Raw genomic sequence first — 15,292 nt, forward strand, 5'->3', positions numbered from 1 at the left:
CCGAGCCCAGAGAGCCGCGCGGCTCGAGGACCGGCGCCCCCGCTCGTTGCCCGGCAACCCCTCCCCCTCCCCCCGTGGGAGAACCCGGGCCGCTCTCCCTCCGTCCGGGTCAGTGGGGAGGGGCGCCGTGCGCGTTGGCCCCCTGGGGTTACCTGCCGGTGGGAGGCCAGCGCCCCCCCCGGCCCACCCGAGAGCCGCTCAGCCGGGAAGCCCCGGAAGGGAAAGAGCGGCTCCCCAGGCGGCTTCTGCAGCCCCTCCCCTCGGTGGGCGGAGCCCTGGCCCAGCCAATGGCCCGCCCGCAGACCGGAAGTCGTTCTGTGGCCGGAGCGCGTGGGCCGCCGGAAGTCGAGGAGCCGAGGGGCGCATGCGCAGAGGGCTGCCGGAGGCCGCGGTCGTCGAGGGAGGCTGCTGGCGGCCTCGCCGTTTCTTCCTCCTCCTCCTCCTCCTCCTCCTCCTCACCCCGAGCGGAGCGTCGCGGCCTCCGGGGCGCACCCGGCCCGCGGAGGACCTTCCCCGGGTTCCCCTTCGCTCCGTCCCGGGGCTCTTCGGCTGCTCCGTAGGTGCCGCTTTCTTGGCCGCCTCGACCGTCGGCTCTCCCCACGCTTCGGTGCCCGAGTGGCGGCCGCCCAAGCAGGGCTTCCCTCGGGAGTCTGCCCGGCAGCCCCTGGCCCTGCGGCGGAGAGAGGCAGGAGGGCAGGTAGCTCTGGCAAGCGAGCCACGCTGCTTTGGGGGCCCTCGAGGTGCCGGGTTGGAAAGTGGGCCCGCCTCGGGCCAAGGAGAGCCCACCTCGCAGGGCTGTTGTGCAGGGTTGTTTGTGGTCGTCTCCTTGAGTTGACCAGAATCTAACAATAGTAATAATTTATTTACCTATCAGATTTATAGCCTGCCCGCTTCGCCATCTGATAAGAATGCTTCTTGTACAATGGGGCTTTTTAGTTAGTGCTAATTTTTAAGAGATTTTTTAAAATATAAATTTAAGAACAACCACGGGCTTTGGCCAACTTTGAGTCAAACTAAGTAAAGGAGGGGTAAAGCCCCTACACCCTGGCAAAGTAATGGGTGGGATTAGGCTGGGTTGTTAGTTGGGGGGTGTCTCTTGCCAAAGCGGCGCTGCCTGTGGGGGCCAGAGCTGGAGGCGAGGGAGGAAGCCCAGGAGGAGGAGGAGGAGAAACAATTCCAGTCGCTCCTCGCCTAGTTGCCGCCAAGGAATCTGTGCAGACTTGCCCAACAAGCCAACACACACACACACACCGGGAGACTTTCATACAGGGCAAACTCGCCTGGTTCTGCAGCACAGGTGCAGGTATTTTAAGGGCGGGGTTGGGTGAAAGGACCAAGGTGCTGCTGTTCCGTAATTGCAAACATGGCAAAAGGGGGGGGGATGGGTTATTGTATCCTGGAGACATTCCTAAATAAATGCTCACTTTGAAGGGTGATGCTCTATTTTTTAAGAAGGGAAAATAGTCTTCAATATGAGGAATCTTATGACAGATTATCCTTATGTGCATCTATCATTTATAGGCAAAATTCTGAAATAGCAAATACGGAGTGCTTGTTTCCCACATTACAACTTTAGTCATTTGTGTACATTAGGACTATAATCCAGAAGTTAACAACATAACCAGATTCTCATTCCTGGCCTGGCATCTCAAATTCATCAATTGCTTGAGGCAACTACATTATTCTCCCTAGTAAATAATGTTTCTGGAGTTAATTATGTATCATGGTATATTCCTAATTATTTTAAAACTGGATGACAGTTTTCTCCTTTACATCAAATTTCCGTTAGATGTATAGATAAACTCATTAAGTTCTCTTAGCAATTCTGTAACAGCAGATGCTAGTGTGTTAATGTTTAAGGTTGCAGAACAGTAGTATATACTGAGATTGTAAACCTTCCCAATATGATGCTGTAGCGGCTGTTGAATAAAATTGGAGATTAGATTAGGTTTTGAAGTGTATAAAAGTACTACCTTTGCTGATTTTTTGCTTGTTCCATGGGAATTCAAAATTAAAGCAGTGTTCTAATATTTGAGGGGCTCCTACAAAGATAAAGGGGGGGGGTCAAACTATTTTCCAAATAAGGCAAGACAAGGAACAATGGATGGAAACTAACCCAGGAGAGAAGTAACCTAGAACTAAGGAGGAATTTCCTAATGGTGAGAGCAATTAAACTTGCCTTCAGAAGTTGTGGGTGCTCCATCACTGGAGGACAACTGTTTATCTGAAATGGTCTAGGGTCTCCTGCTCGAGCAGAGGGTTGAACTAGAAGACCTCTGAGGTCCCTTCCATCTCCCTTACTCTGCGTTCTAGAGATTCTGCTTGAAATGCAAAATCCTAACGTTCAGGGTGCAAAATGTCTTTTTTACTTTTGTCTGGACAGAGGATGCCTGCCCAGAAACTCCCGCTGGAAGGAAGCCTTCAAGCCCAGGAAGTGGGCGATGGCAGCAGCAGCAGCAGCAACGCGAGTAACAGCCAAGCGGATGAAGCGAATAAGCCAGGAGATGGTTGGGCGGCCCACGAATACCGTCTGGAAGACCGCGGGAAGGGGCAGGCCTCGGAGAGCGACGTGTCGTCGACTGGGGCTTCTTTGGGGATGCTCCGAAAGGGGCCCACGCTGCTCATTGACCGGCAGCAGATTCGGTCCGTGGCCCTCGAGGACCAGGCGCTTGAGCTCCGAGGCCTGGGAGTCGAGGTCTACGACCAAGAGGTCTTGGAGCACGGAGTCCTTCGGCAGATAGACCAGGCGATCAGTGAAGCCACTAAAGTGGGCCCAGTCCCTGCTGCTGCTGCTGCTGAAACAGATGGCCAGGCGGAACAGGGGGATGCGGGGTAGGTGAAACGCGGTTTTGCTGTGTGCTTGGGGGGGGAGGGGGTCACTCTCTTTGGCCTTCTCTGGAAGTTCAGAACAGGACAGGATGCTTGGAAGTGGCTGCCTTGGAGAGCAAAGCCTCTGCTTCATCCCCGGGTAATTTCTTCTGAAACTTTAAAGAAAGGGTGTGTGTGTGTGTGTGTGCGCGCGTGCACGTGCACTGCTAATCGGCCTATGGTGGATTCAGTCAGAGACTCCTGGCTTCGTTTCAGCCTTTTTCCACCCTACAGAAAATAATGATTTCAAACCATAAAATGCCTCCTCCCTGGTAAGCAAATATTAAGGATACAATAATTCCAGTTAGTGTACTTAACATTGTGAAAATATTAAGGTGAAATTGCTGATTTGGGTAAGTTGCATTGAATTCAGGATGATAATAAATATTTTGTAAACCGAAGTTTGCAGATCACCCTCTGGTCTTGCTACAAGAGCTCCATTATCAACACGGTAAGGCAGATTGTTGCTCCACAGAAATAAAGGGATGTTTGTATACCTTATTAATATATATATGATCCACTTTTTAATCCAATTATTTTAATGTAATTGAATTTTATTTTCAGGCCATGCACATCCTCTCCAAAACCATCTGCTACAAGCCATATGGAGCAAATTAGACCTCAGACTGCTGCTAATAAGGATAATAGTAGAAAACTGGATTCTGGGAAAGAACAAAACTGCAACAAAGTAATGGACAATTACTGCTTGTTTATGACATTTGTTTTAATTATTTTTTGCTGTTGGAATGATCCAGGTTTAATACTTGTTGAAATTCATTTGAAATTTTAATTTTGTATACATAGTATTGCTTACTGGTAAATAATTGGTGGCAGATTGTTACTAATTCTGAAATCCTCACAAAATCTGCAGCTATTACCTGGTTTGGGGGTTAACTAAATGCTTAGAATGTGCCCTAGTGAAAAGAAATGGTAAAGCCTTGTGCACCCGATCCTTAACATTTCCATTGAGAGGTGGTTTTTCTAAACGTTTCTTGTTCTAATTCTTCATTGTACATAAAGTCCTTTGCAAGTCGTAGTACTGTAACGTCAGATACGCTTGTGTCTTCGTGAGATAACATGTGAACACCTGGCCAGCCCATAGGTTAAAAAACTGGACACTTGGTCAGCTCTATCAAGGGAGACGCCAGGGTGCCGGTCCGTGCTCAGAAGCTCCTGAAAGGAGTCAAACATCAACGCAGACAGGAAGGCTATTCCGAAAGAAAGAAAAATCAGCACTAGACAGCCTGGGGAAAAATCCTAAAAAACGGGTTTTATATCTGTTAACTAAGAGGAGGGGAAGAAGTAGTGAAATGGTTTATACTTGTCATGATAAAGGTGGAAGTCGCTTTCTTAGCTTTTTCTTTCTTTCTTTCTTGACACTTTATCCTATTTTTCTTTTTAGCTTGCATTAGCTTTTATTGTTATAGTTAAAACTTTTAATAAAAATATTATTTAAAAAAAGAAATCCTAAAAAGTGGGTAGGAGGGGAAGGATTTCCTTGTGTCCTTAAAGCAAAAGTATGAGTGGTTTTCAACATCTAATATGAGAATTCTTCTCATATTAAAATGTGAATGTTCGGGTTTATCTAATTGTACGTTTTTGCGTTGAACATAGTAAACGTATATGTGTTTTTTAAAAAAAACCACTGGATTTCACAGCCATTTGAAAATGCTGCCTGTGGTAGTGAATGGGGAACTCCGTTGAATGAAGAATATTGAAAGTGTCTTGCCTTAAATCTGCCTATAGGAAGAGTAGCTCTTCCCGTATACGTCACTGTATATTTCCCATTGCTGAAATACAGAACCTTAGCAGACTTGCCGTGTATAGAAAGAGGCTTTCCCCACTCGGCTCTTACTAAATTTTTATCATTTCAGGAGCAAGAGTTTAAAAAAATGAAAACGAAACGAAAGCACCTTCAAAATGCTGGTGAAGAAGGAGGCCTTGACGGTGGTGATGGTGATGGAAGAGCTGCTGCTGCTGCTGCTGCGGCAGTCGGAGGAGACGAGAGGGAGGAATCCAGTGATGAGTTTGGAGGCCACGTTGGTACATGCTGGCTTTAAATGAAATTTTGGTAGCTGAGTGCAAATGAGCACGCTAATACGTTTCAGCGGATGGTTCTTTAGAGAGATTTAGCACTGTTTTAATTTTGCACACCTGCAAAACGGGGCCTCTTGAGTGCGCACGTGGGAATTTTTCAGAAATGAAAGTCAATCTTGGGATGGCTCAGAAGGGGAGCTGCTTCCTCTCGAGACCAGAACATTGGTCTTAATAAATTGCAAGTGTTAATCAAATGAGCTGAGCTGTAGAAAATGGTTTAAGTTGACAAAAAGCATGATTGAAATATATTTTTCATCACAATGCTGTCTGTCAGCAGTTAAAATTATGCAAAGTAGAATAACATTGTTTTAATGGAGCAAGCTATCTTTTGAGTATTGGTGGTTATCTATGTATATTGAAATACGTAAACACCCACCGGAGACTTGCAGAGAAAATATGACTTTGCCTTTTAACCGTTAAAATAAAACTGAAGGTTTCAACACCAGGAGGGTTGTTGGGATGAAGAATTTGTCTGAAAAACTTCTGATCCTACAGTTGGAAAGGGCCATTTAGGCCTCTTACGTAGTGCAGGAATCCAGTTTGAAATGTCATTGACAAAACGATTAGCCAGCCCCGGAAGAGCAGAGTCAGGGAGGGAAGGAAATCTGTAATTCTCTCTGGGTAATTAGTTGCCCTTCTAGACTTTTCTTATCGAGAGGACATTTTTTAGTCGGAGTTTGCCTTTTGCAACTCTCATCCATTATTTCACAACCTCTTTCCCGGGATGATGGGAGAACAGTTCTTGCTCTGCTTCACGCAGATCGCTTTTCCAACACTGACAGAGATTGCACGCACGACCCTCGCTTGCCCTGATCCTTGTTGTGAGGAAAAGGAAATTCCGATGCAGATCTTTAAGATGAAAAGTATCTCTTCCAGCTCCCGGCCCTTCGTCCCTCGGGAGGATGCTGACGTCGGCGACACAGGGAGAAACGGAATGGGAGAAGCTGATCCGAACCGGCCAGATGACTCCCTTTGGGACGAAGATGCCTCGGAAGGAAGGGAGGGGGAAGCCCCGCAGGGTAATGCTGGACGAAACTTCGGGCTTTGAAAAGCTCCTGGCAGATCAAGCGGAGCTGCTGTTGGAGAGGAAGAAAGCCCCGTTCCGTAAGGGAGGCCGGCCCGGAGCGCCCTCGCAGGGTCCTCGGGCCAGACCCCCCGTCTCTTTGGCGAAGGGCCGGAGGGACCAGGGCCCGTCCAAAGCCGGCAGTCCTCTGCAGCGGCGGCAGCAGCAGCAGGCTCCGCGGCTTCCGGCCAAAGCCAAGCTCCGCCGGGGAGAGCAGGAGGGTTGGGAGGCTGCTGGAGGCAGGAGGTCTCCCGAAGAGCTCAGCGTTTCGGAGGAGGAGGGTGAAGATGTGAATCCCATGTCCTGGGAAGCCTCCCTGAAGCAGGAAAGCCAGCCTGGCACGGACGAGGAGTTCTTCCCAAGCTCTTCTGAGGAAGACGAAGGAGAAGGAGAAGGGGGCGTTACTAGGAAGCGGAGAATAAAGAGATACAAGGATGATGGCAATGAAGACTACTACAAGCAGAGGTTAAGGTCAGTGCAAAACACATATTTATACTGTGGAAGGTCCAGATTATGAGATTAAACCGAGTTAAATTACAGTGTTTAGCAACCACAGCTGGGATTGGCGACACAGTTGCTAAGTGGGGAATCATGCCAACACAACTCTGCTTGCAAATTTATTTCAGTTTTCTTTCCCCCCCCCCACTCCCCCGCCCCAGGGAACGCTGTCCTCAACCCTGGGATAATTATTAATGCAGTCAGTGGAAAGGAAGGAACCACTGTGTAGTGGGGAATATGGACTGGAGGAATGCGCTATAGCGTCATTTTCCTAGCACCCTTGCAGCTCCCTGCCCTAAGTAATCCCAGTAAACAGCCGAGGCTAGCATATTTCTTTTGATACATGTTCCCTATGGTGTGCCTGCTTACTCTCTTGTAATTCTTTCATCTCCAGTCTGGGGGGGGGGTGGCGTCAGAGAGAAAAAACTAACGAGGCAGAGGAAAGATGCCTTAAAGAGATTCTGTGCCTATTGCTCTCTTGTAATCCTTTTCTCTCCAGTCTCTCTCAGGATAGACCAAAGTGTTATATTTTTAGTGGATGCTTCTGTCTTAAAACTGTAATTAGTTTAACATTTGTAGTAAATGCAAAGGCATAATTGTTATCTGGTGGTTACAAATTTGATATTATAAAAGAACTGCCCATCTTGGATTAACAAAGTTAGCCATTTTATGTGCCTTTTCCTCTTTCATTCTTGCCTTTATTTGTTCAGAGAATCCAAATTTCTTTGAATACTTGGGTTATGTCAGTTGAGTGGTTCCAGTTATTAGAAGGTTATTGGAGCTCACAACTTTGGAATTTAAGTCCAGCTTGATAGATAATTGAAAAGTTATGCTCTAGACTTTTTTTAAAAAAAAATCAAAATATGAAGTTTAATATTTTAAACTTTTAGTTCAATATTCCTTCTAAAATAACAAATAATAAATCAAAAGCCTTTTTGAGCGATTTTGCAAGGAATTAATACATATGTTAAATGTAAAATATTTGTTATTTTATTAAAAGTTAGCTTTTTCCATTAAGCTAGCTTAATATTAAATCATTTTTAATTCAGTGTTTCATCAAGAGTAATTTATTTTGATTGAAAGTTTTAATATGATCCACATTTTAAATCCATTCCAGCAAGATTTTTTTAATAACATTAAGACTGTAGCGACTCATCCTTTGTAAAGTCGTACGTTTCCTGCAGTTGCTGAAGTTACAATAAAAGCCTAAATGAATTTTAGTAACTATAATTGCTAGGGAAACATTACATCTGAAGTTCCATAGACTCACAAACGGCTGTTACGGCTGTCAGCCTGCATCTGTCCGCGTGGCTGCCGTTGTGCCAGCCTCCCCAGATGAGCCCCGTTAAGGGAGATTCTCCTAGGAGATTAACACTGGAGTGAAATTGCCAGCAAAATACCATTTCCTCGTGCCTGCATTTTATTTCTTGATTATAGTTGATGAAAGCAACCGGATGGAAACAGGGTGGGCTTGTTCCTCCCCCCCCCTCCTCCCGGCTTGTTGGGTTGAGCACTTCCTGAGGCTGGCTGGGGAATCCCACTTCCTTCAGAGGAAAGAAAGGAGAAATGAATTTTGCTTCCCACAGAGAAGCTTTCGGGATTGTGCTGGGGAGACGGTTCTTCATCATGATTAAAATATTACGATGGTGAAGCTTGACAGCCAGCTGGGTGTCTCCCCTGAACATCTGAAGCGCCAGGCCAATTAAAAAATCCGTCATTCCAGAGAGAGACAGGTGGGAGACAGGCGAGGAGGAGAAAGGGCTGCCACGTGGTTCTGGCCGGTGCCGTTTCCCGCTCTGCCGTGGCCGGGAGGGGAGCGGGGGGGGGCGGTGGTTTCTGTTGCCCTGCGGCCACTGGTGTCAGCCTGTGGCAGGTCTGATGTGGGGACTTCCTGTTTGATGGTTTGCCAGATATCGAATATAGGCTCCTAGGGATGGAAGGGGCCTTGGAGGTCTTCTAGTCCAGCCCATTGCTCGAGGCCGGAGACCTGGACAAAGATTTCCCTTTGCCGTGTGGCCACGCTCAGGAGAGCCGCAGAGGGGCTGGCTGGACTACTTGGCCGACTACTTGGCCAAGCACTCTTCTGTTTTGGGAAGAAGGTAGAGGATGCCCAAAGCGTGTGCTGGTTGGAAGAAGAGCAGTAGGAAGTTTGCCTATCCCAGCCTCTCTACTCACAAAGCAATATCATCCTTTTTCAAATGCATCTCCTTTTAAAGTGCTTTTGAACCTCTTTTAAAGCAAACACAGTGTTTCAAGAGGCACTTAAATGTTGCGTTTTAAGGTAATCCAAAACACCAACAGCTTCATAAAACTCAGATTTACTCTTCAGTAGGAATCCAAATAGGATTTCATTCCTACTTTTTAGTCATTTTTTTTTGTTTGTTTGTTAAGTCGTGTAATTTTGATAGCATCATCTCAACTGCCAAGGAAGCGGCAATTAGACCGACCTAGTACAAATCATAAACAGATCTGGAGAATAAATCGTTCTCTCGGTTTCCAAAATGATAATGATCATTAAGGGATTCTTGTCTTTTTGAAATAAAAAAGTATTGTCTTCTGGCAGCATAAACTATATATAAACCCAGCTTGATTCCTGGGTATATTTTGAAACATCAACTTGTTCGTCTTTCTCTTGTTCTTGCAATACATTAAAAATATAATTCTGCTTAATTCTATCCTTTTATAGCAATTTGACTAAATAATACGTTTTTTCTTGTTTATTGCAAGGTGTCTAATCACATGAAAATAGCTGTGAAAGTTAGACACGGAAGATGGTTATTGAGAGCATTATAAAAGAAGGAAGGAGTCAGCTTCAATAATGATTAATTACTTTTAAAATTGTGGTTTTGGAATTTTGGATTCCTAGCATATGAATGATTGATTTATCATGTATGGTTTTGGTTATAATAATTATGTATTTTAACTTAAATTGCGGACTTGTACAATTGTACAGTGCTCAGTCCGTTGATTGTAACGACCTATAAGGCCAGTAAATAAATTTAAAACAGCCGTTTTGAGTCCAAAGAAATAATCCAGTTATACTGAAATTACGCTGTTCCATCTAGGAGTGTTCCAAGCTTAAATGTGGAGCTGTTTCAACTTCTGGTGAGATTTGGGAGAATTATTGAAACTAAAAAGACATTTTGAGTTTAAAACTTATTGTACACAATTATGCAATATTTTACAGTTAGAAAAAAGCTATTGATTGAAGCATATTTCTCTTTGCCTGAATTAAATGCAGCAGTTGTCGCAGAATTTTCCATAAGAAAGGGTTGATCAATACCGAATAAAGTACTGTTTTGATAAATGATAGTAAAAATGTTAAATCTTATAAAGTACAATGTGAAGAAGGAAAAAAAAGGTGCTTCTTTAGAAAGTAGCCAGATTTGAGATCCTGGTGCTTCAAACCTTAAGATGTTATAAAGTGTGAAGTCCTTAGTAAAAATAAATAAATCGTAACGTAATTAACTGAGCTAAACCTTTTAATTTGCTTATTTACACAGAGAAACAGTTTTTAACCCAGTGGCTCAGTTCAGACCCCGGCCTAGGCCAGAGGCCTGCCCCTCCCCTCTCTTTGGCTCTTCTTTGGGCTGGCGAGAACCTGCCAGGGTTTGAAATGAGTTCCGATGCTGCCTCTTACAGCCCTTGAAAAGCCCCCAGCCCTGCGATGGCCGGGTGGAGCGGGGGGGGGCGCACAAAGACGTGTGCAGAGAGCCTGGGGGGGGGGGGTGGAACGGCTGCTATCCTTGCTCGTCCCTGGTTGGTGTTGTGTTTATGAAGAAGGTGTCCAGCTCCTCTCTTAGGTTAGGGAGTCTCAAGGACACAGCGGGCGCAGAATAAGTAATTGTCCTCCTATGAATTACTTGGTTCACATGCTTGTGCGGCCTCACTCTGGGTGGTTCACAGACCCCCGCAGGCTAACAATCCCTGTTCCCTGAGCTCCAGGGCTTGAGGGAGGAAGCCGACCGGCCGGGAGAAGGAGGGAGGGAGGCAGCCCTCTGCTTCCCCTTCCTCCTCCTCCTCCTCTTCATTGTAGCCAGGTAGGAGAAGGGGAGCCTGTGGGGGCTTGGTGGGCTTCTCCCGTCCATCCCCTGAATCTGAGCCCCCCTGGGCAGGGGTTCGCAGGAGGGGCGCCCGGTCCCATTCCCAGCCAGGCCCTCGTGGGCTCCCCTCCGTAAGGGGGTCGCCTTCCCCACAAGCGCAGAGTTGCCCTCTTGAAAAGAGGGCAAGCTTGTATTTTGAAATGTCCCCCGCGTGTTACATTTTCAGTCATTAAAAAAAGCAACTCAAAATTTCAAAGCAGAAAACACCCCCACCCCCCCCAAAAGAGAGATTTCTGTTTGCTTTTTGTCTCCCTGCAAACTTTCCCCTCCTGCCTTGGAAGAAATGGCTCGCCTCTCTTCCCTTCCTTCTGGCCCCGGGTGGACGGAGGAGGGTTGGGTGGAGGAGACGTGTCGTGTCTCCGATGCACCAGGGGGCGCCCTCCGTCCTCATTCTCTGGAGAGGGTAATTTATGCCTACTACGAATAAAACTAGGAAATCAATCTGCTCTTTCACGAATACCTAGTTTCCACTTAATAAATAAATTTGAATTTTTATGAGAAATTATTTCTTGTTCCTCATATAAGGGCAAAACTCTCTTACACATAGTATTTTTGTATTGTGAAACAACGTTAATTCAAAGTACCGTAGGTTTCTCCCAGACAACTTGCTTGGGGTACAATAGTTCTCTCGGCCCTAGGGAGAAGACAACGGCATGCCACGTCTGAAAACACTGCCAGGAAAACTCCACAGGTTTGTCACGTAGCTGCCAGTTCTGAAGACTGAGTCAAAAGCACACACACGTGAGGCACGGACACCCCCAGGGCCCATTTCGCTTCCTGGTCAGCCCAGCTCAGATCGCCGTTCTCACAGTGATCGGTGGTGCCCTGATCGCTTAAGTGACCAGACCGCGAGGGTTACGATGGAAGTGTTTTCTGTCATTGGCACTAACCTAATTCAGCAGACGTTTAGTAGTACATAATGGCATATGAATTTAATAAATAGTCACGCTGCCCAGAGTGGATCGGGCAGCATGGCTACTATTTATTTATTAAATTTATATGCCGTTATAAATTTGAATCTATATGCCTGATCCGCCCTGAAGAGCAAAATGCCTTGGGTGTGAAGTTGGGGTGAATGGGAGGGTGGCAGGGACGTGGCCCCAGTCTTAGGATCTGGATGGGAATGGGACAGGCAGGCGCCTATGGGGAAAACCCCCCAGCCCTTCGCGTTGGGTGGGTTGGTGTCGGCCACGTTACGTATCGCCTGGCTGAAAGGCCTCGGAGTCTGAAGATCAATTGATGCAGAATATTTAGCTCCGATTCCTTTTCCTTCAAGGAAAGACGGTTCCGTGATGGCCTGGGGTCCCCAGCAGTGATTTCCCTTTACTGGGCTTCGTGGTTAGCCTCTAGGCTGCTGCTTGTTGTGGGTCTGGATATTGTAAATGTTGATTTGTTTGGCTTAAACTTTTGTCCATTTCCAGAGCAGCCCTGCTGTGCTCTGAGAAGAGATTGCGATGATGGCTATTACCTAAAACAACGCTTTCCGCATTTACTTTTTCTTCCCCGTGAGCTGCCTAAAGTATCAGCTTCTCTAACTCTAGTAATGACGTGGGGAATTCTTAACCGTGATTTCAGGAGGTGGCAGAGAGAGCAACTGAAAGACCGTAAAGGGGGCCGGAGCAAGGGCGAAGAGTCTGACGAAAGCGACGAGGAATTTATGGAGGGTTTTAAAGTTCCAGGCTACCTCTTCAAGAAACTATACAAGTAGGTATACTAAAACTTGTTCTCGGAAGTTTTATTTTAAAAACCTCTTCCTTCCTTCCTTTGTTAGTACCAGAATAATTTGGGGGAAATGTTGAAGGACTGGAAATGGAGTTACAGAGCAGCCCACTCTCTGTGGTGGAGATAGGTCATCTCTGTCAAACACAACCATCATAGTTAGCTTGGCCGTATTTTAACAGTCGTGGCCTGTGGTCTGAAGTATGTTTGAGAAGAGAGAAATATCAGAAAATGGGAAATTCAGAAATGGGAAAAGTACTTTAAAATGTTAGGAATTTGAGGGATGTTTTGAAGTGTGGAACTTCATTTTATAGGTTGCCAAGGAACGTGAAGGTGGAGTCGTTGCAACCGGACTAATTTTGTTGTTAGTTTGAGAGACATTTTGCTGCTCATCCAGGCAGCTTCCAGGGTCAGAGCAAGCCAGTCAGGCAGAGAGAGTGGTTGGAAACTCTCTGCCACACCAACCTCCCCAAAATGCATTGCAGTGAGGAAGCTGCTTGGATGGGCAGCAAAACGTCTCTCAAACTAGTAACAGAAAATTATTCCAGTTGCAACGACTCCACCTTCAGACAACTCTAGCTGGATGACTGAGAATCTTCCATATTGCCAAGGAATGATTGTTTTAAAACACAACTATCTAGATATTGGGGGGAGGGGGAGGGGAAGTGCAGTAAACTCTAACTTAACTGGTTTCTCTCCTTCCTGCTTTCATAAATGAAGTCTGTGCCGTTATTGAGCAGCCTGTCGGAATTAGATTATTGGACTAGTATTTCTTAGGAAACGATGTGTGCAACACCAGAGTTTTTCACACATGAGAAAGGTGATCCTTGAGTATCATCAGAGGTATTTTAAACTTTTCTTTCCCAAAACCTTTGTGGTGGGAAGCAGAATTTTGGAGGTTGCTTCAGCGAAGTCCGCCACTGAAAGAGGGTGCCAAGCGAAGTTTCCGGCACAAATAAATCACGCTTCAGATAATGGGTGAAAGTTGCTATTAAGATTTATAATCAGTGTGTTTAATTTGCAGGTCCACCAGCCCTTATTTTTTCTGGTAAAGAAATGTTTTGTTTTGCAAAATATACGGAAGTGCTCTTTTGTTTATTTACTGCAGCCTGGACTGTATTTGTTGTGGAAAAGAGTACTGGTGGATGAGAAAAAGTTACAAGAAGTCAAAACAGAGCATGTTAGATCCCTGGGCTGGAGTGAACGGCTGCAGATCCCTCTGCCTTGCCCTCGCGCTTTCAGGGACCGGGCTCCTTCTGACCTTCTGTTGACCATCCCAGCAAGCCATGAGACGCAATCGCCACAGTTGCCCTTCAGATTAGACTTTCAAAGCTCTTGTCCTCGTTCCCGCAAATTGTTCTCGATGGGCAGGGCAGAATTCGTGGAACCTCACCCTTCGCCCTGGCTGCCTGCTTCCCTTCTGCTAGGAATCCGTGTGGTTTTTCCCCAGCCCTCGCCTGGGGACGGTTGTTTCATTCCCCCCCCCCCAGGGTTCCCATTCCAGGTGGTCTTTGTGAGAAACGTTACTTGACACACTGCGCCTGGCTCACGTCTTCCCCTCTCTCCCTCGGGGGCGTCGTGCGCTTTCAGTGCGGAGCCCGAGGGCAGAGATTGTCAGCGCCACAATCCCTTTTAACACAAGAGTCAGCGAGGGGTGGGCAGGGAACGTATTTTAAGTAAATACAAAATAGATCTCTGTTTTCTAACTTCAGTTGATTAATTGATAGTTTTGGTCATGGATTTGGAATTTGCTTTAATCTGGAGAATTGCCTCTTTTGGGTGAATTTTCCCTTATAATTTATTTACCAAGTAGGGGCCTCCTGCTTCCGCCTATTTTAATTCAGCTTAATTGACTTCGAACTTGTGTCAACACTTATTTCAGGGTTCTTTTTACCCCAAGCCTCCAAGGAGAAGTTTCATGGTTTCATATATGGTAAACCTTGGTTTCCTAACCATGATTGCTGATAATCCACACTTGCCTGGAATTACACAGCAGTGTAATTTAAGTCCTAAATTGTGGTTTATATACTGCAGGGCCTGGACGTAAGCTTAGCTAAGGCCAAATAAACCACAATATGACTTAGCAAAATGTGTGGATTCAATTTTATTCATAAACCATGTGATGTTTTAGGACATGGTTGGACACCCTGGGCCTCAAATTGTCATTTGACGCTCTCTCCCCCCTCCCCCTCTTCTATCCCAACTGTTTGTTGCAAGAAATGGGTAAAAGGGAACTTACTCTGTAAATAAGAATCTACTGCGCCTAAAATAAGAAAAAATGCCTCCCAGAACACCTGAGGAAAAACAAAAAAACTCAGCCCAATCTGTGTGATCTCTTGCCATCCCTGCCACCTGTGTGTAACCCCCTTTCTTTTCATCCGTCAGAAATGTGTGGTCTGTCTGGAACCCAGCCATCGTCTTGCCATTGAAGTGCAATTAATAAAACATCATCTTAATTTGAAGAAACCCTTTTGGCCGTTGTCCCTTTTAACAGACCGTTTGGCTACTAGGAAGCCGCTGTTGTGTTTCAGCCCCCCCTCCCCCAAACTAACCAGGCCGCTAAAAGCCCGGTCCCAGCGCGTCCGATGACAGACAGGGAACCCTTCAGGTGTCACTCCTATTGAACGTGAAATTGCCCTTTCGCTGGTGAGGGTGGCCCTGCTGCCAGGCTGGTGCGGATGCTGCGCTAGGAAGAGGCAGGTCAGGATGTGCGGCTGACGGCCTCTCACGTTTGCTCTCTCTCCTCCGGCTTCCCTCCTCGCAGGTACCAGCAGACAGGTGTGAGGTGGCTGTGGGAGCTGCACTGCCAGCAGGTGGGGGGGATTCTGGGAGACGAGATGGGCCTGGGCAAGACCGCCCAGATAATTGTCTTCTTGGCAGGCCTCAGCTACAGCAGGATCAGGACTCGCGGCACAAATTACAGGCAAGTGCTCTTTCTCCAGAC

The 15,292-nt window shown here is 46.4% G+C and overlaps 1 protein-coding gene across 3 annotated transcripts in view; it reads left to right on the forward strand.

The window, feature by feature from the left end:
• The first annotated feature begins 384 nt into the window (after window positions 1–384).
• The window catches only part of ERCC6 (ERCC excision repair 6, chromatin remodeling factor), a 36,398-nt gene continuing 21,490 nt past the window's right edge, over window positions 385–15,292 (forward strand). Inside the window, exons 1-7 of one of the 3 annotated variants that reach the window (XM_081328035.1) lie at window positions 385–697; window positions 2,384–2,832; window positions 3,433–3,556; window positions 4,743–4,911; window positions 5,842–6,499; window positions 12,205–12,333; window positions 15,113–15,271. In XM_081328035.1, the coding sequence (XP_081184161.1) occupies window positions 2,387–2,832; window positions 3,433–3,556; window positions 4,743–4,911; window positions 5,842–6,499; window positions 12,205–12,333; window positions 15,113–15,271 (1,685 nt within the window). In that variant the 5' untranslated portion in view covers window positions 385–697; window positions 2,384–2,386. Of the gene's footprint in view, window positions 698–952; window positions 1,304–2,383; window positions 2,833–3,432; window positions 3,557–4,742; window positions 4,912–5,841; window positions 6,500–12,204; window positions 12,334–15,112; window positions 15,272–15,292 lie in introns of those variants that run through there. The other 2 variants (XM_081328034.1, XM_081328033.1) reach the window with 2 other exon arrangements.

Source organism: Vipera berus (assembly GCF_964194415.1).
Source record: "Vipera berus genome assembly, chromosome: 4".
Taxonomy (NCBI): Eukaryota; Metazoa; Chordata; class Lepidosauria; order Squamata; family Viperidae; genus Vipera; species Vipera berus.